The sequence below is a fragment of the Cornus florida genome, unplaced genomic scaffold (genome assembly GCF_030987335.1).
Source record: "Cornus florida cultivar Cherokee Brave unplaced genomic scaffold, ASM3098733v1 CherokeeBrave_3.0.0_Hap2_Chr03, whole genome shotgun sequence".
NCBI lineage: Eukaryota > Viridiplantae > Streptophyta > Magnoliopsida > Cornales > Cornaceae > Cornus > Cornus florida.
The window spans coordinates 20,060,228-20,080,349 of NW_026775573.1; the positions used below are offsets into that span (position 1 = coordinate 20,060,228).

Genomic DNA, 20,122 nt, shown 5'->3' on the forward strand with positions numbered 1-20,122 from the left:
AAATAAAATTGATCCAGGTACAAAGCATTGTATTTAGAGTTGTTTTTTTTTTTTTTCAAATTAATGTTATAATTATAGTGAACAAGTGTAATAAGGTTTATTTGTCCTATATTAGATTCAATTGCAAAAGTAATTAAGTAAAAATGAGTAATATATAATACTATTTAATAATTTAAATTTTTAAATAAATGATCAATCGCTCACCTTAAACTACAGTTAATTTTAAAATTATATTTAATTCTTAATTCTTAATTCTTAATTCAATATCACGCCACGCATTTGACTCGAAAGGTCTCCGAAGGAGAGGGCCTTGCTGGGTATGCAAAAAGGGGCTGTGTAAATATCTTTAAAAATTGTTTATTTTTTTAATTTTTTAAACAGACAAATGGCACATGGGGTCAATTACCTAAATGGCCCAAGGATTGAACCGGCTCAACTATATTATTGGTAGGAGTGTAGAAAAAATGTAAGGATAAAAATGTAAATGCACTCCGTACAATAATCCGTACCGCTAACCCCATTGATCTGAAACTGAAAATAGTGGGTGAGTGGGCCCCATCTTTTATATAATCAGTTAATTTTCCTTAATTTGACTCAAAACTTTGCAGGCCTTAGATTAGTAGATTTTTCTGTAGAAAGTAAGTGAGACTCTCTCTCTTCTCTCTCTAGACTCTCTCTCATTATGTCACGTTACGTTTTGTGGGGCGGGTGGGCTTTGTATGCTCTCTCTCACAATGTGGGCTAGCTGTGAGACTTTGTCCTAATCTCCTTTGATGAACTCATCTCTCTCTTTCTCTCTTTCTTTTTCTCTCTTTGTATAATTGATGAGTGTTTACTCTCTTTCTAGAAATGTGTAATTCTTTGTGATGCAGAAGGAAAGATCGTCTCTTTCATGACCTCTTCTTCGGTGTCAGAGCCAAAGAAAGAAGATTACACAGTTTTATGACAAAGAGCAAAGGAGCCAAAAAAATAAGTATTTAGAGAATGAATGGTGTTGCACATCAAGAACCAGATTTCTCAGAGTTCGTTGAAGTTGATCCAACTGGAAGATATGGCAGAGTAATACAAATCTCTCTTTCTCTTTCTCTCACCCCCTCTCTCTCGTTTTCTGGTTGGAGCTCTGAGTTTGATTTTTAGTTTCCATTTTTTTTTTTGGTTGCAGTACAATGAAATTCTCGGCAAAGGAGCTTCAAAGACAGTGTATGAATTGAAACTTATGTTATCTTTTGTTTTACTGCATACCCATTTCAGATTTCTTCCAAATCTGAAGTGTGAGGTGTGTATGTTTATTTTATTTTATTTGAGTCTTCAGCAGAGTTTTCTAGTTTCTGCTACAGGGTATTTGACAGATTAGTCAAATACCCATTTCAGATTTCTTTGGATTTTGAAGGTCTTTGGATCACTTTGGACCTTTTTTTGTGATAGATTTGTGGAATGCCATTCTAGATTGTTCACAAAATATGTATATATATATTTTTGGATAATTATTGGGGTTTTCTGATTTAGTGATTTGTGTTGATTGATGCAGTTACAGAGCATTTGATGAGTATGAAGGGATTGAAGTTGCTTGGAACCAGGTGAAGCTCTATGATTTCCTGCAAAGCCCTCAAGATCTTGAGAGGCTCTACTGTGAAATTCATCTCCTCAAAACATTGAAGCACCAAAACATCATGAAGTTCTACACTTCTTGGGTTGATACTGCTAATAGGAACATTAATTTTGTCACTGAGATGTTCACTTCCGGGACTCTTAAACAGTAAGTTCTAATTACTTTAAAAAATTCACGATTCACTGATTTTCTTCTTGTTCTGTTGATTTCGCCATGTGGGTTTTTTAGATTCCACAGTTTCTCATTCTGGGCACTCTTTATTTTCTCTATTTGGTGGAGTTAGGTATAGGCAAAAACATAAGAGGGTTAACATTAGAGCAGTGAAGCATTGGTGTAGGCAGATCTTACAAGGGCTTCTCTATCTCCATAGTCATGACCCTCCTGTGATCCATAGAGATCTCAAGTGTGACAATATCTTTGTCAATGGGAACCAAGGGGAAGTGAAAATCGGCGATCTGGGGCTCGCTGCAATCCTTCGAAAATCGCATGCTGCTCATTGTGTTGGTATGCTGTTAACTCTTATTTAGCTAAGTTTAGTGCATGCATAGTGACCCTTGTGTGTTTTCAATTGCCTTTCTGTGATATGTTACTTTTGATGAGCTAGAGAATTGATATGATTGAAAGAAAGTTATATTCAGATTGTATATGTTTGGGGTTTGTTTATAATCAGGGACACCAGAGTTCATGGCTCCAGAAGTCTATGAAGAGGAATACAATGAATTAGTTGACATTTACTCTTTTGGGATGTGTATGTTGGAAATGGTCACTTTTGAGTATCCATATAGTGAATGCACTCATCCAGCTCAGATCTACAAGAAAGTTATCTCTGTAAGCACCCACCAACTCTCTCTGTCTGTTTGTCTGTCTCTCCCTCTCTCTCTCTCTTCATTGAAATGCTTTATTGTTTTAGGGGAAAAAGCCAGATGCTTTGTACAAAGTAACGGATCCGGAGATACGACAATTCGTCGAGAAATGTTTGGCCACTGTGTCTCTGAGGTTCTCTGCAATTGAGCTTCTGAATGACCCTTTTCTCCAAATTGACGATTGTGAATCCGATTTAAGACCGTTAGAGTGCCAGAGGGAACTAGATTATAGAGACCCTCTGTTAAGGCAGCCTTTCCTTGAACAAAGTTATGAAGGAGGGTCATATGGTAATAGCTCCTATAATGGGTACTCCAATGGAGTTGCATATGAAGCCCAAAATGGATGGGAGCATCATTCAACAGAGAATGAACAATGTGGGATCAAGCTGTTTGAGTGCAGTGATGATGAACACGACGAACATCCTACAAATGTTGACATTACCATCAAAGGGAAGATAGTGGAAGATGATAATATCTTTTTGAGACTCAGAATTGAGGACAGAGAAGGTTTGAAACATACTTGATATTGTGTTTAGATATTATTTCCATCAAACATTTGCGTTTATTTACAACTGAAACTCAAAATGGCATTACAAATTTACAATTCTCTCTCTTTTCAGGCCGCATCAGGAACATCTATTTCCCATTCGACATTGAAATTGATACAGCATTGAGTGTTGCAACCGAAATGGTTGCCGAGCTGGATATAACCGACCAAGACGTGACTAAAATAGCTGATATGATTGATGGGGAGATTGCTTCCTTGGTGCCTGATTGGAAGCCAGGGCCAGGAATAGAAGAAACCCCTCGCTTTGCAAATTCAAGCTTCTGCCACAATTGTGCGTCCAACTATACCTCCAATGGTTCCTTCACGAATTTTTTGACAAATAATCCAGGTTCTAAGAGTATGCAAATTTTGCAGTGTTCAGGAAGTGGTTGTGCTGCTATGCATGGCCGGTTTGAAGAGATCACATACCAAGTTGATGTACATGAACATGATGAACATTTTGCTTCAGATTGTGCAAAGAATCCAGTCTTGTCAAGTCAAACAAACGGTTTCCATTACGCACAAATGTGGGGTCAGAGCGAAAGCCTTGAATGTAGTACACTGGGCTCCGGGGAGAGCCATTCGGATGAAGAAAATGGAAAATTGGATCATAAAGTTCCAGCAAAGGATAAGAGAGAAATAGGAATGCAGAGCAAAATTGCATCTAGTGCTGCAGCCATATCGGGCTCCCATTCGTTATTTGTGATCCCTTCATTGTCTCGTGATCTTTCGAATGATCATGAACACGAAAATCAGCAGGAATTGAGATGGCTCAGAGCAAAGTACCAGATGGAATTGAGGGAGCTTAGAGATCAACAGCTAGGACTTATACCAAAGTCTCCAAAACTTCATTCTGGTTCATCAGATATTAGTAACCACACAACCACTAATGTGTTGAAATCTTCTGCCTATGACAGGCATTTTAGCTCAAGTCTCCATGAACATGTTCAGAAAAGCTGCACCATTTCGGATATCCAAAGGGTCCGAAAAGGCGAGGCTATCATCGGCTCTCCTAATGCAGAGGACATGGTTACTGTCAAGAGTTTCTGCACAGGCTCATTGCTTCCCAACACTCTTCACAGGACAACATCCCTACCAGTTGATGCTGTTGATATATAAAATCTGTAAGACTCTTCAGTTTTTTTTCCGTTATTTTTTTTTTTTTTTTGACAAATTTCATACACAAGTAGAGGCTGCATTGTCACAATCTATACTCACTTATGAGGCACATCCCCAGTTATTCCCTCCTCTCATTCTTATCCACCCTTTTTATAAACTTATAGCAGATGGGGATTGCCAATACAGCATTTTGTGTAAGTTGATTAGAACAAAGTGAATGGTGGTGGTGAGTGTCACTCACATTATGAGAGATGTAATTATTGAGGCTTTTGTAGGGTCTCCAAGTTGAATGACTTGGTTGAATTTCACCGTTCATGTACACATTACATTACTCCCTTTGGTACCTTAAAACTACAAAAAATAAAGCATCTTAAAGGCTGTCTCTGTTAGTGCCTTTATTTTATTGAGATAGAGAAAGTTGTGTGTGTGTGTGTGTGTGTGTGTGTGAGTGTGTGTGTGTTTTTCTTTTAAATAAAGTGACTTGTAGATTTTTTCTTTTAAATAAAGTGACTTGTAGATGACAGTGATGAAGTGAATTATTTGGTGTTTGTCAGTTGTGGTTGGCCAATGGGAGCTTTTCTGAGAAATTCAACACCTCTTCTTGATTGTTGGCTCCTAACTTAACCATCTCATACCAATTATAGAGAGATTTTCAAAGAGAGAAATAATTGAATGGCCCACCAAAGGCATCCAAAAATCTACTGAATCTGTGCTTATCTCTATTGATATAGAGAGAGAGAGAGTGCAATTACTAGGCCTTGGTCCACATATCAATTGGTCCCATTTCTTAGTTTTATAAGAGTTTTAACATAAATATCATGTCAGAGTCCATGTTACCAAAAGCCCCACATTTATTGCATTTTTACTGAATACTGGTACACTACAAAGAGCTAATTACAAGCAACGAACGTGGTTTTAGAATTTGCCAACCTTATTTGGGAAAAGTCAGACCAATCTATATCAAATGAAATTTTGAAGAGAGTCAAGTTGGTGGCTTCACCTAACACGAACTTTCCTTTGTTTAAAAATCGAAAATTATGGAAAACCAAACAATTTGGTTGTTTAAAAATCGAAAATTATGGAAAACCAAACAATTTGGTCATATTATTTTAGTACTATTTAGGAGCAACTATATGTGTAAAGTAGCCCAAATCTTTTGACCGAATAGTCCGAATATATCTCTATTAGTTTGTAAATTTAATACACGTAAGCATTTTCGTCTCGAGCAAGGATCCTCTACAATACACAGCACGTTGTTTTACCACAAAGTTCCATTCAAAATATGGAATTTTAAGCAATGTTGTTTTATTGCTCCCTGTCATGCAAAGAGAATTATCCGTGAATTCAGTTACGCAAACCACCAAATTCTATTGGTGGTTCTGTAGTAGCGGGCAAACCTTCAAATTCTATTGACGGTTTTGTAGTAACGGTTGGATTATATCTTACGAATAAAAACAAATTCGCTATTAATATTTTCTGCACACCGGGAGCAATTCAAAAATAGTAGTCCTAATTGAAATGCAAGAAATATATCTATTAGTTTGTTAATTTGAAAATTGTAAGCATTTTCGCCTCGAGCAAGGATCCTCTACAAACACATCACGGTGTTTTTCTATAAGGATCCAATCCAAGTTATGGAATTTTAAGCGATGTTTAATTGATGATTTTGTAGAAGCGGTTGCAATGTTGCATAATATCTTGCGGATAAAAATAAATTTGCTAATAATATTTCATGCACATAAGGAGTAATTGAAAGTTACTGGTCCTAATTGAAATGCAAGAGGTGTCCTAATTGGAATGCAAAAGGTGGGTGTGGTTGACAAAATTGAAAAGACAAACTAATAAAAAAATAAAATAAAATAAAATAAGTGCCAAATTGACACTAGAAAACCTAGTGGTCCCCAAAAAAAAAAAAAAAAGTTCCACTCTAAGCCTCTTGAAGTTGAAAACCAAATCCCCAAGTTTAGTTATGAGTTAGGGGTAATTTGTGGAAGCCACTATAGCTGTCTCATCTGTGCATATCAAGAAATTAATGGCGAATTAATTCCGTAGAATATGATAGCATGGGATTCATTGGTGAGTGAGTGCGTGTGTGTGTGAGAGAGAGAGAGGGGATGAGAGAGAGATCATATTTGAATGATTAAGGAACTTTTCATTTTCTCTCAATAATAATGTGAGCATGATGGTGATAAGGATGATGGGAAGATTGCTTTTGCTCTTTGTAACACTTTACTCATTAATATCACATCCTTCAACAGAGAGAGAGAGAGAGAGAGAGAGAGTTGAAGAAGAGACGGCAAGGTTTGGACCATAAGCACAATAGAAAGTGATTTCCACTCACTACCACACACACATTATGTACACATATTCTTTTGTATACCATTCAACTTTTTTTCTCATATACCACCCCCGTAGTATTACACACGTTGAATTCAAACACAAATATTGCATGATTACATCACTTTTGAAAATGTCCAATCAATGTCCACTTTAATATTTTCTTTTTGTGGACACCAAAGTCATATTTTGATATATACATGCCAATTTATTTTTTTTATTTTTTATTTTTTATTTTTTATTTTTTTTTTATGAGTATTAGAACACCCAAATCTTAATACCTAAAAGATATGCCTCATATATAGGCATAGATGCTAAAATTGACTTTAATCCCCGTCATCCTGTCAACTCAAAATATTTATAGTATATATTCAAACAAAAGATATTTTAATCCCAATGTTCATGGAATAGACACCAGGGCACTTGCTAAGATTGACTTTATACTGAGAAAATAAGAACCGCCATTGTATTTCTTTGATACATATAGGAGCTATGCTTCAATAAATGTATTTTGAGATACCCAGTACAAATATTTATTCCAAAAGTCCATTTCACCTTACAAACGGGTTGAGTCAAGTTTGAACAGGATTAAATATGGACGGGTTAAATATGATTGTGATCCATATTCAATCCATTTGTTAAGGGTTAAATATGGATTTGGTGAAATGGTAAGGGTCAACCCGTCATGACCAGATAACCCGTTTTAAGAAGAAAAAAAAGTTGTTATTTTGGATAATCTCATTATTGTTATATAACTATTAATTAACATAAACAAAAATATTAAAACAAAGAACTTTGAGAGAGATGACATAATATAGAGAGAGCTTTCTTTATTTCCTTTTGCTTTTTCTATATATCTCGAATACACACCAATACCCATACACACACAGATATATATGTGTATATATATATATAACCATAACCCAAGCTTACAAAGCAAGCTAAGAAAACAATTTGCTTGTATGTATTTAATGTATTCACACTTACAACATTATATATACAATGAAGCTATACACATAATTCATTCAAACCTGCATATCAAATTCTCTCAATAGTGGGTCACGCTACTGATTCCATTTCTTTCAATTTTTCATAAATAGTAAATCACACACCATATATATATAAATATAACAATTATTATAGTTTTTATGGGTAATATATGGGTCAAAACGGGTGACCCATATTCAATCCATATTTCACCCATTTTAACCCATATTTTAAAATGGTTCATCCAAATCCATTTTAAAGCAAACAAATATGAACGGGTTGGTGAATCATGACCAATTTTGCCACCCCTAATTTCACCTTACATATTATAAATTTTGTTGATAAAAAGAATCCCTCATTATTCGGGTGCCATCAAATTTCTTTTGATTTCATAAAGTGAAACCCTTTCATTAATGAATTTCAATTTTAGTTATTCATTGTTACTAATAAAATTCAATTGCATAAACCAAATGGTCAAATACTTTAAATTCGTGTCAAAATTAAGGTAGAACCCTAGTCCATTAAAAATCTCCTTTCAATCCATATAGTTTGATGGTTTATGCAACCGTGCTGATAAGACCATTGGAGGGAGGTACTCTCCGTTTCTAGTTCAAGTGTCATTGAAGTTGAGGCCTGGATTTAATTGATGCACGTAATTTGCGGACAATTGCATGCATCTAGAGCACGTAATGAAATTTGCGGACAATTGCGTGCATCTAGTTGCATGCATCTAGAGTACGTAATGAAATTTGCGGACAATTGCGTGCATCTAGAGTACGTAATGAATAGGTTGATCATATATTGTCCAAGAGCGGACACTGTGTCTAATGGACTTGATATGGAGGCTACAAACCTCCCCACCGCCCACTGTCCCCTGCCAACTCTAGCCCTAAAGAAAAGGAACAAACGTACGTATATAAAAAATAAAGAGGACTTGACCTTATTGAGAGGCAAATTCTATCATAAAAGAAGTATTGGTTAGTGTTAGGCATGACACTTGAATTAGTGATTGCTACACTAATTCAAAAGCTTAAGCCAACCTGTGTTAGTTCCCTGTCAATCCTAACCAGAATAGATGTGACCAACCACCTCCCCGAAGAACAGAATATAGGCCCAACTGTTACACAGACCATAGCTGCAATAATTTCAATCTTCCCAGCAAAAACTATTCAAAAAGTTTGGCAAATAACAAATATATATATATATATATATATATATCCTCCTTTTCTTTCTGTTCCATTCAATCTCCCAATCCTTTTCCATCCAAATGTCTCAATCCTTTTCTTTCTTTTCCATCCAACTCTCTTCACTTGAATAATAATAATAATAACAACAAACCATCCCCACCACATCCCCCCCCCCCCCCCCCCCCCCCCCCCCCCCCCCCCCCTTCCTTTTCTTTCTCCTCCATCCACTCTCTCAATCCTTTTATTTCTTTTCAATCCTTTTCTTTCTTCTCCATCCACTCTCTCAATCCTTTTCTTTCTTTTCCATCTCTCTCTCAATCCAAACTGAGTCTAGATCTTTCTCCCAACTCCTTGACACCCACCCACCCCCAAGAAAAGGAAGAAAAGAAAAAAAAAGAGGGAAAGAGAGAAGGAAGAAGAACTAGTAATAATCTAATGCAAAATAAATGAATAGATAATTATTGGCAATTAGTCATTTGAATAGTCAACTAAAATACAATTTTGATTAATATATAGGGATTGTGATAGTAACTATTAACAAGTGAAAACAAAAAACATTAATATGCATAATTGCATTCCAACATCATAAGATCACCATTTTAGGATTTTGAACTCCTGAAATCAAAAGATTGCAATTGCAAAGACAGTGAAAGAAGGCTTTTGTTTCATAGTGGATATATACACTCTGCTTGTTCATTTACAGATCAAGTAAATTTTATGTATCTAGTCAATCTCACACATGTAAAACTTCCCTGTATCATAGACAACTTTTCTTCCTATAACTAGACTTGAATAATTATAGCAGTTTAGCCCATACCTCTTACTTAAAACTGCAAAGCAGCACATTATATATTTTTATAGAGGCCGCAAAAGCGGGTAGTCTTCAAGCAACTCTCGCTCTGACAAAGTGTCGTTTTCATTCTGAGGAGTCCACAACACCTCCACTGCCTGCATGAAAATCAATGAGTTTTGACATGGAAAAAACATAATCCAAGGGTTCCGAATCGGGGACTATTTCTATTCTTACCAGTGTTCTACTTGAGGGGATAGAACCAAGCTTTTGCAAAGCTTCCTTCAAGTCTCCACTGCTATTGATGGTTGGCAGCTTATGCACTCCTTCAGCAGCCACTAAGATTGTTATCTGAAATTGGGAATGACAGAAGAATGATAATCAGCCAAAAGAAAAGAGCGCTAAATAAAAAATTCAGATTTCTACACACATAAAATTCAAATCCTAATAAAACCAACTCTATAGAAATTGCTAATATAGATCAAGCCTCTACAACACCCAACAAGAATATAAGCTACCAGAGACTGCCTCCTTACACACGGTCATAAATTTGAGTTTTGATATTGGCCTTCAAGTGGCCCAAAAAAGAGCAAATCAATAAATTTAAAACTTGCTAATTATAGAGGAATATAAGCATCCAGTACTATTTAATCTTTGGAAAAAATTCCAAACTTAAACTATAACCATCCAGAACTTAATTGAAGAATTGGAAGTAGAATTTAGCTTAGTTTCTTGCAGTCTGTCTTACACCAAAACGAGGTTAGAAAAATTAAAACTAACCTACGTCAGTTTAATCTCAAAATGAGGTAATCTGAACATAGTTGAATCGGGTAGAATCCAGAACTTCCTGTCTTATACCAATTATTTATGTTATCATAATCTGGTATCTCACACACAAATCATTTCTGGTGATTATTCTAAAGCCCAGCTTGTCGTCATTTACAACTAAGGTTGCCCAAATTAATTCAGTCAGGCTTTAAGCTAGAAAAATGAAAACTAACATAGGTCAGTTTAATCCCAAAACGAGGTAATCTGAACCTAGCTGAAGCAAGTAGCATCCAGAACTTGTGTCTTATACCAAATTTTTCCCACTTTCATAATCTGATATCTCACACACAAATCATTTGTGGTGATGATTATTTAGAGCCAGCTTCGTCCTCATTTACAACTAAGGTTGCTCAAAATTAATTGAAGTCTTGAACCTAAAAGCTACTACTAGAATATCTAATATACAAATTTGTTGAGCATCTACTCTTAAATCCAGAAACTATTATCAGTTCCCCACAAATTAGCGCTAGACTGACTTGACCAAAAGAGGGAGGAGTAGAACAATTATTACATACACAGAATCATTCTTCACAGCTTTGACTTCATTTTCTAGGAAACTCTGATATACATAATTAAAATAAACAGACAAGAAACTACGCGACATGTGGAGGATCCTCATGAATTGTATGCATTAAACAAAACAATGTGCATTATGCCCATCTCATTTGAACCCTTCCTAAATGAACTGGTCATCAGAAAAAGTCAGATTATAGTGTGAATGCTGTATAAATATCAAAATGAAGCTTTCTGGGGCATGAATCCATATAGTGAAATAGTTAACAACAATAGCACTTTTGTAAAAGTCAGCCACAAACTTTGCGTTTGTGACATTGTGGAAGGAATTGCATGCATTAAACAAAACAATGTGCATTATGCCCAATCTCATTTGAATCCTTCCTAAATGAACTGGTCATCAGAAAAAGTCAGATTATAGTGTGTCTATAAATATCAAAATGAAGCTTTCTGGGGCATGAATCCATATAATGAAATAGTGAACAACAACTGCACTTTTGTAAAAGTCAGCCACAAACTTTGAGTTTGTAACATTGTGGAAGGAATCCCCCGAGAAGGGTTAGAATGGCAGTTCCCACTCCTTGGGAGGCACCAAATAAATGACTACTTGAATTGGGGTTTTGAGCCTGTCCCACTAAAAAGAAAAGGCATTGTCTAATCAAAAATGAAAAGAACTGAACCATTTTATCAAGCCTAGAAGCAACCAGGACTTGTTGTCCAACTAAAGAGGAAAGAAAGTGAGATTCATTTCCACAAATGAATATAATTATTCTCACCACTATGTACTCATTGCTGAATCCATTAGCTCTCTGGTTTGTTGGGCTTTGTCTTTTTATGTTGTTCACATTGACCAGCGTCTCTTCATCAAATTTTCCCCGTTCCTCAATAGAAAGTTTATTGAATCGTTTCTCTCCTTCCTCCATGCTTCGCTTCACATCAACCTGCACATATGTGAGAAGTACACAGTTTGTTCAATACTCTTAAAGGCCTAATCAAAGATGTTTTGGCCAAAAAACATTAAATAATAATAATAACAATAAAATGCTTTCTATTAGTATATCATATGTAAACAGCAGGCATACATTGACTAAATAGAAAACAATTGAACAACGGAAAAGAGAGAGAGGAAGGATCGAGAGACCCATTGGGGATGGTTTATGTTGAAGAATGCTATTGGCATATCATATGTAAATGTAATTGATATAAATTTCATAAGCAGCAATCAAAACAGCCATATTTTAAGAAAGAATTTTAAATGACCAAGATACAACAATCCATATAGGATAAAGACAGGGATGATGATGATGATACAACATGTTCATAAATGAGCATGTATGAAATAAAGATACATGTGAGATAAGGTAAGAAAGAATAAATTTAGAAACAATTTCATAAATAACATTAGTTTATATAGAAGGTAACAAAGAGGCCAGCCAAAGCTAACTTGGGATGAAATAATTAAAAAGGATATTAAAAAACTACTGACCCTACTTATTTGGAATAAAGGAAACAATGATGACGATGATGATTTTATTCGTAAGATGGTGGGAGTTCACCGATTAAAGATAAAATAATAGAATTAACTAAGACAGGAACAACTAACAGCACCAGTGACGAAGGATGTCATGGTCGAAATGAAGCTAATGTTATGAAAGGGGGAAGAACAAACTAATAGAAGTTGATATAGTAAGGAAATATATGATAATGTGTGACCCTTGATAAAGTAGAATGACAAAACCAGACGTATGTAGCTAGCACAAAACTAGTTGGGACAAGGTTTTGTTAAGTGCTTGAGATAGCATAGAAATATTTATAGCATGATTGTTCTCCACCTCACTCTAAGATACAAGTTCTACCACTCAAAAGCTTTGAGAAAGGAGTTTAAAGGGGTAGATTAACGAGTGTGCTTTCGGTAAAGCCCTTTTCCGACAGCAGAGGGGAGAGATAATTTGACAAGAAAGAAATCCAATACCTTTCACTAAGTAATTTAAAACCGACTTTATTAACAATATGGTGTGGATAAGCAATCTTCTTTTCATATTACAGCACACGCAGTAAAGGGGTATTCCTTTGATTCACGGGGTAACGGAAGAAGTGGGTTCGCCACCTCTGTGATACCAAATGAAAGAAAGACAATAAGTGCACCGGGTACGGGCGAGGAATCAAATCTTTATTGAATTTCATAATATGAAAACAGATCCTTCGAACAGGCTGTGACTCTTATAGCCCTGATCACCATCTATCTAAATATACAAAGCATGTGTACAAAAAGGGGTCGGAAACATGAAATGAACATGTTAATACAATAAAATTTAAGAAAGTGAAACAAGGACACGACAGCAAAAACATATATCTTCATATAAAAATAATAGAACCAACAAATAAAGACTCTGCATGTAACATGATATTTGTAACTTATATATAATACAATTATAATTATCCCTATAAAATAGAGAAAGACAACCAATATGACAAATATCCACGCGTGTGATGTGTGTATATTCATTCGTCCAATAAAACCCTTTTTATCTTCTGTTTTCTAAATATGGTCAACTTAATTTAAAAAAAGAACCTTAATTTGACTTTTTCTTATAATTATACTATTTTTCATGCTAAAAGAAAGTTTTATCCAACATTCAAGATTCACCAACCGCATATTAGCACACGTCAAAGAATTATCAACCATGTGCTCAAAATTAGGGGTTTTTTTTTTTTTTTTTTTTTTGATAAGTCAAAATTAGGTTAATTTTATATAATGAACACATGACAGATGTGCCTAAACATTTTTAGCAGAGTCCAACAAGTGTTAGTGCCAGACACATATTTGACACAGACACTGCTCATTCTTGGAAGTGACACAAATTTGAGACTTAGAGAATGAATACATTGAGATACATAAAGAGACAGAAAAAAGGGGGAAGTAGCATAAGCCTCCCAAAAGTTTTCTCCCTTTCCTCTAGTTCTTCCCCTCTTCAAGTCTCTCTGATGCAACTTCGTGTTTAATTTTAATATAAGATGTAACTTGCAATATTTTAACATAGTGAAATGCTAGCCAACTTTAAGTGTGAGGTAGTTTAGTATTGTAACCACTTTTAGTGAACAAAAGAATGTGCTATGCACTTTTAGTATTCCATTTAACAGCCTCTTCTTCCTCTTGGTCATCCAGATGACTGCGAGTCTTTTATCCCCTGATGTTTTGTTCATGGCTCACTCCACTGTGATGGTCGCCTTTTTACCTTAGCCAACCACCACTGAGGCCATTGTTACCTTAGCCAACCACCACTGACTGCCACCACTCATTGTCACTATCAGAACTCATATCACCAACCAACATTACCAAAACAACCATATACCGATTACCACCACAATCTCCAACAACCACATGCCACCCATTGCAGCGCCGTATCATAATTTCTTCCCACTTATTAGTTCATCTTCACATCATTACCTATTAGCCCACTACTATCACCTTCTTTTTTTCACAGTCCAATGGTTGGACTACACAATGGAAGAAATCCCCTGCACAAAAACATCCTCAACCTAGATGAAGGCTTTATTTAATCCCAGTCTCACAGGTCTCAGGCACAACTACCAAGAAGCTTTGCTAGCCAGGCTAGCATCCCCTTACTACCGTTTCTCCATATATCTCTCTCTACTATCACAACCATTATCTTATTGTTTATGACAATCGCCAACTGTTCAACATTGTTGAAAAATAAAAATAGTTATGAAGAAAAAATGCCAAAGGGGTTTTCTACAGGAATTCAGACCACTAGAAGGTTTGTTGGGAAAAAGATAGTCATGCTGTTTTGTGATCTAAGGGATGCCTGCAAAAGAATGAACCCATGCTTATATCCATGAACATTTTAAAAAGCATCTACAGTTTCACTAAGTCAAATTACGAAAAGATCCCCTGTTTTAATGAAGTGGATGATCTTTGATGTACGGTAGAAGTGAAAATGTTGTAGCATTTTCTTCAATTATATATCTAAGAGTTAGATAGGGGTCAAAGCATATACATGCATCCCAAGATAGAAAACCAGTTGTTTTAATACCATAAAAACTAAAACCATAACCATGTAGGCACTACCCAAGATGCCAAAGGGCACAAGAACACAAACCACTATAAGTGGTGCCATGGTAGTAATTTTTTACTTCTACAACCCAGGTACCACCTCGGAATCTTAGACACCAAATAACAGAATTAAATGAAAGAAGTGTTGGTGATAACTCTGTGATATGAGACACATACGTATACCCTATCACATCTCTTAAGTATATAGAATATTGCACATTATATAAGATGCTAATCTATGTGTGGCTTTCTAAGCCTATTATGAAGACGTAAGGATGTGCCTTTCACCATAAAGATGAAATTCTTTATAAGATCGTATCATCATTGTTATTATAGCAAGTGCGGAAAAAAGCATAGCATGAATATAATGGTACAGTGCCCTATTCAAGAGGCGGAATATAACAGAACAAACTCCAAGGTAATAGGAAATGTATGAAGAGCTATAATTTTTTTTTTTCCTAGATTGGTTTGAAATTTAGAAGCAATTATTGTGTTATAGCATAGAGTGCAGCAACAAGATACACAAGGAGATGTATCTAACTTACAGATGAATAGCCAGAGATGCAATAATCAGGATGCCGAAGCAAAGCAAGTGTTGTCTCTGCAACCAAAAGGAAGATGGTAATAAACTATATCATTAAGGTAGCAGAATTATGAAGCAGAAATAAATAAGTAGACATTTTACATGTAACAACGTAGAATTAAGAATCATAAAAGAAACAAAGCCTCGAATTCCTACAGCTACATATATCATAATCCGAAAGTAGGATAACAATGTGGCAGTATACATCTATAAAACAACAATGGGGTCAATCATATAATCAAAACTAGAGAAGAAGCAGCAGTACAATGACTTATCAAAAAAAAAAAAAAAAAACAGTACAATGAAGGAACATCACAGGGGTGAGAATCGTGAGATCACATAAGAAAAATCGATTTTCTATGGATTAGAGATAAATCAATTAGGAAGTTGATTCATGAAGCATGCTTATGGTGATTTCCCTCACAAAGCACGGTTAAGAAAGTTCCACACATAATAAGTTTTCTCATATTGCAAGTGCTCAACAACACAATATCAGCAACACAAAAGGATGTAGAAGATGGAGGCTACAGCTCTTAAACATTTTTTTGCAGGATTCCTGTTGGCTTTCTGACTGTTTTTACTTTCACCTGATCAGTACTACCATCTGTAAGAAAGTCGCTTAGCGGCATTTAATCTTCAATTCAATGAGATGGATTTTATAGATTATGAATTATGATTTGTTCAAGACTTCTGGTGGTTAAAAAAATTCTTGCAAGCTAGGATACTGCATAGCAAGGACATAGAAACAAATAAATATTTTTTATATGTAAAATGATAATACAAGTAACAAAAATTATGTTATGATTAGTTAATCTGATATTTAATTCAAGACATAAGAAAGTTAGTTCTCAAACATTCAAGGTTTTCCAGTCATGTGCTGGTGAAGTGTCAAGATGGTCGGCCACATGACCAAATTCTGCAATTTTGTTTCTGAATTATTAACACGTTCAAAAATTGTTGCACACATATATAAGAGTACCCGGTAGACATTGGTGTCCAACATGAAACAGGACCTTCTTGGAAGTTTTTAACAAGTGTTTTATGATACTAATTAAAAATAATACATCTGCATTAAGCTACAGCAAACTCAGTGACACTCAAACTTTAAGGATAGTGTTTCAAAGTGTGAAGTGTAGACCTCATGCATCAACACCCAATAGAGAACTAAAATTTCAAACCAAGCATCTAACACACACTAAACCCCACTAGGACGAAGAACTCAAAAACACTTTCAATTTCTTGTACTATTATCGAGTATCCTTTTTTCTAATAAGTAGTATGCACAAACACATGTCCCAGCAAAGCTTGAACCATGCACCTCCACTTTTGGAGATGGCAGGTAATACCATTCAAGCTAACATCTGGTGATTGTTTAACATTTACTATCTTACAAAATATTTCACAGTAATGGTTCCAAAACATATAGGGGTTTCACAATCAGTGAAGAATAAATTCTTTGACACTAGATTATTGGCCTGCACTTGGAAGCATGAAGCAAGATTGGTGGCAGAACAAATCCACAGGTAATTGAATTCTTTTGGTGTGTGGGAAGAGTCAATCGCTAATGTGCCCTCAAGTGGTTAAGGGTTTGGGGCATATGGAAGCAGCCAATAGCCGTGTGCAAGTTTGTCTAGGCATGTGCATAATGCATTTAAGGAAATGTCAAAATAAATTAAAATGTTTACAGAAAAATGTAATAAACAAAAGTTCTTTCCAAAATCATATCCAGAATCTAAAGTATACAAATACATTAAATATACATGTTAATGTATTATCAATAGAGAAAACGGTTTGCATGTCATGCAAAAAAACATTGCTCTAACATCTGACTTTCATGCTATTTGTGTATCAAAATAACATTTTTGGATCATATAGCATGCCATGTAGACTAGTTAACTAATAAAACTTAATATATATATATATATATATATATATATAATAAATCAATAGAACAAACTATGAAAAACACTTCATAAAATTTTTTACCAGTCAAAACGTAGCTCAAACCCTCTGGAGTGGATGTGTCGGCAATTTGAGCAATCCGATTTAGATCCCTTTGAAGTGATCGCCCCATCCCCAACAACCCAATCTAAAAAAAAAAGCGATAAGTCAACAGTTAGTCAGATTTTATTTTCTAGTCAGACAGAAGCCATCTTTTTCCTTAAACATATGAACGTCAATACACACCAAGAGTTTCAGGCAATCATCCTGTTCTTTCTCGACATTTAGATCTCACAAATTGTCATCAAATCCATTCTCTATTCTCTATGCAACCTCTTAAATATCCAAACCACCTTACCCATACTAATTTCACATATGGATTTGTGACATAATCCTGACCTGTCTAGCCTTTCAACCCATAAATCTAAATATCCCTTCCAAAATTATAGTCATTGTATAAGGACCTCATTGTTTGGCACCCAACATTTAGTTTCTTAAAGCACACCACCTTATCTTCTTGACTTCGCAATATATCACCATGTGATCCGGCCTACTAACTTCTCTACAGTATTATAATAATCTAGACAACCCCAACTCTGCATCAACATTCATAACACCCAACCAAATGTACGAAAGAGGCTACTCATAAATATATTAACTGTTATACTAGGAAAATATTTACATTTTTGACAATTTGATTATTAATCTAAAAAACTGCAAAATAAATAGTATTAAGTCAATCAGATGAGTCAGATAAAGCTTAGTGAACAATAATTACAACCAAATCAAGTAAACACAGCCAAACAATAACTATCTATATATATTTGTAGAAAATACTGAACATTAAATCAGTTAAAGCAAGTGCAGTACCTGAAGCTTGAGAACACTTGTCTTCTCAGTAGCAGTGAGAACACCTCCCTCCGACCTATCCGACAGAAACCCAGAAACCAAGACAAACGCTGTGAAACCCATAAAGATCAAGAAGAAAGGCGAAGCAACGCTCACTCCAACACCCACTGCCGGCCCAAACGGCGAAGGGGAATAATACGGCACCGAGTACGAAAAACCCGACGAAAAACCCGGGCTCGACGACCGCATGCTGTAACTCCCCGACGACGAAGACGTCGACGACCGCGAAGAAAATGACCTACCACCCATCCTCCCACCCGAAGCGGCCAATGCCGAATTGGGATCATACATCATCAACAACCCAACCAACACCGCAGCTATTGCCGGCTTCTGCATGGCCTTGATGGCTTTCATGATTGTGTTGGCAACAATTTCCAACAAATTCACACCAGTCTCTTCGTTCACCAATTCAGTACTCGTATTCTTCGAAACCCTCTTCATGAAAAGGCATTTGACGCTCAAATTAGAAGCTCTTCTGGATTGGGTGGTGGTTGGGATTGAAAAAACAGAGTTGTTGGTGGGTTTAATGGGCGAAAATCGAATTGGGTAGGGGAGTAACAAAGGGTTCCATTTGATATTCGATTGGAGCAAGAAAGGGGTCGCCATGAATTGAATTTGGCTGATAATGGAATTGAATTCTGGAGGTGTTTGTGAATTCTGAGGTCTGGGTTTGAGAGTGATGAGATATTTGTCAATAGGGTTTGAGCGTGACAGGGAAGAAGAAAGTACACAAACCAGAGAATGGAAATCCGGGTGGCCCAATGGTTGAGGCCAAGCAGGGAGAGTTGTGTAACCAACGCTTATCCACAATGTCCCTTCGCATTTTAAATAGATTCTGTTATATGGTCACGTGGCTGGATTTCAATGGCACGTGACCAATTGTTGTGTGGCCCAAATACATCTTGTTATAATTTTTCTGTATTTCAAAAGTAAATAAATTAAGAAAAATCATATTTACATTTGTGCAAAAAAAAGATATTTAATACCAAAAGGCACAACTCTTTCCTCCTCTTTAATACCAAAATATGTACTTGGCTCGAACTCTTACCTCCACTTTACAATAAAAGTTCCTTAACATTTATTTTTTATTAGTTATATGACCATAATTATAGTGATAGTTAAATTTAATTATAATGATCGTTAAATTTTTTTTTCTTTCTGTTAACTATCTTTTTGACACTTGTAAGCAAGAGATCATTTTTGTTACATTATATCTTCTATACAATAACTTTTCTTCTCTCGTGCATTTGTTGTACTACAATGTAATGTATTGCACTAGCAAGTAGTCTACCATGGCACAAGATCTTTGCCATCGGATGGAATTCGAATTATTTACTTTAAACTATGAACATCATGCAATGGTATCATCTAACCTAAAAAAGATGAAAAATGAAAAAAGAAAGAATTTTTTTTTTTTTTGAAAGTTGGTTCTAAATTTACCTATTGGAAGTTATGAATGCTCAAACAACTCCTTTGGTCTGTGACGGTCCAAACGGGCCATATGCATAATAAACTATCATAAATTATTTAAAAAAAAAAAAGAAAAGAAAAAAGATCAGAAATTATAAACATGAAAGACAAGGAGAGCGCAATGGACCTATATTGTTATCGTGAAAACCCAACAAAATGAAAAACAATCAAGGCTCATAGTAGTTGCCAACAATTCTTCATTGGCCCAATAAAATAAAACTTAATTCATAGGTTAGCCCGAAAATAATGGGCCCAGTTTCAGATTCATAGTCCATGGTCCAGGTTAAGCCAATTCGGACCCGAGTCTATAGGCAGCCAAAAATCTAGGGCATCGTTGGAAGCCCTAGATATAAATTCTAGGGTT

The 20,122-nt window shown here is 35.5% G+C and overlaps 2 protein-coding genes across 3 annotated transcripts; one reads left to right on the plus strand and one right to left on the minus strand.

Annotated features, from left to right (window-relative positions):
- The first annotated feature begins 619 nt into the window (after nt 1–619).
- Nucleotides 620–4,691, plus strand: LOC132299839 (serine/threonine-protein kinase WNK1-like). Of its 2 annotated transcripts, XM_059796699.1 has the most exons (8): nt 620–1,059; nt 1,163–1,200; nt 1,529–1,756; nt 1,893–2,113; nt 2,280–2,437; nt 2,520–2,979; nt 3,093–3,311; nt 3,395–3,580. In XM_059796699.1, exons 1-8 carry the CDS (start codon nt 985–987, stop codon nt 3,433–3,435), a joined length of 1,440 nt encoding a protein of 479 aa, XP_059652682.1. In that variant the 5' UTR covers nt 620–984; the 3' UTR covers nt 3,436–3,580. The 2 variants fall into 2 exon arrangements, with proteins under 2 accessions (XP_059652682.1, XP_059652680.1); XM_059796697.1 differs by having other exon boundaries at nt 623–1,059; nt 3,093–4,691.
- A 4,587-nt stretch (nt 4,692–9,278) lies between these two features.
- On the minus strand, nt 9,279–19,091 carry LOC132299840 (uncharacterized). Its single transcript, XM_059796700.1, has 6 exons — nt 18,250–19,091; nt 17,425–17,527; nt 15,401–15,456; nt 11,557–11,721; nt 9,677–9,790; nt 9,279–9,597 (listed from the first exon to the last, which is right to left on the minus strand). Exons 1-6 carry the CDS (start codon nt 18,892–18,894, stop codon nt 9,505–9,507), a joined length of 1,176 nt encoding a protein of 391 aa, XP_059652683.1. The 5' UTR covers nt 18,895–19,091; the 3' UTR covers nt 9,279–9,504.
- Between the last annotated feature and the right edge of the window lie 1,031 nt (nt 19,092–20,122).

Coding starts and splice junctions, on each gene's coding strand:
- LOC132299840 (XM_059796700.1), bottom strand. CDS start 18,894: ATGGCGACCCCTTTCTTGCTCCAATCGAATATCAAATGGAACCCTTTG. Junction 15,457..17,424: donor TTTGAGCTACGTTTTGACTG/GTAAAAAATTTT, acceptor TTTTGGTTGCAG/AGACAACACTTGCTTTGCTT. Junction 9,598..9,676: donor TCCCCTCAAGTAGAACACTG/GTAAGAATAGAA, acceptor ATTTTCATGCAG/GCAGTGGAGGTGTTGTGGAC.
- LOC132299839 (XM_059796697.1), top strand. CDS start 985: ATGAATGGTGTTGCACATCAAGAACCAGATTTCTCAGAGTTCGTTGAA. Junction 1,201..1,528: donor AAAGGAGCTTCAAAGACAGT/GTATGAATTGAA, acceptor TGATTGATGCAG/TTACAGAGCATTTGATGAGT. Junction 2,438..2,519: donor TCTACAAGAAAGTTATCTCT/GTAAGCACCCAC, acceptor TTATTGTTTTAG/GGGAAAAAGCCAGATGCTTT.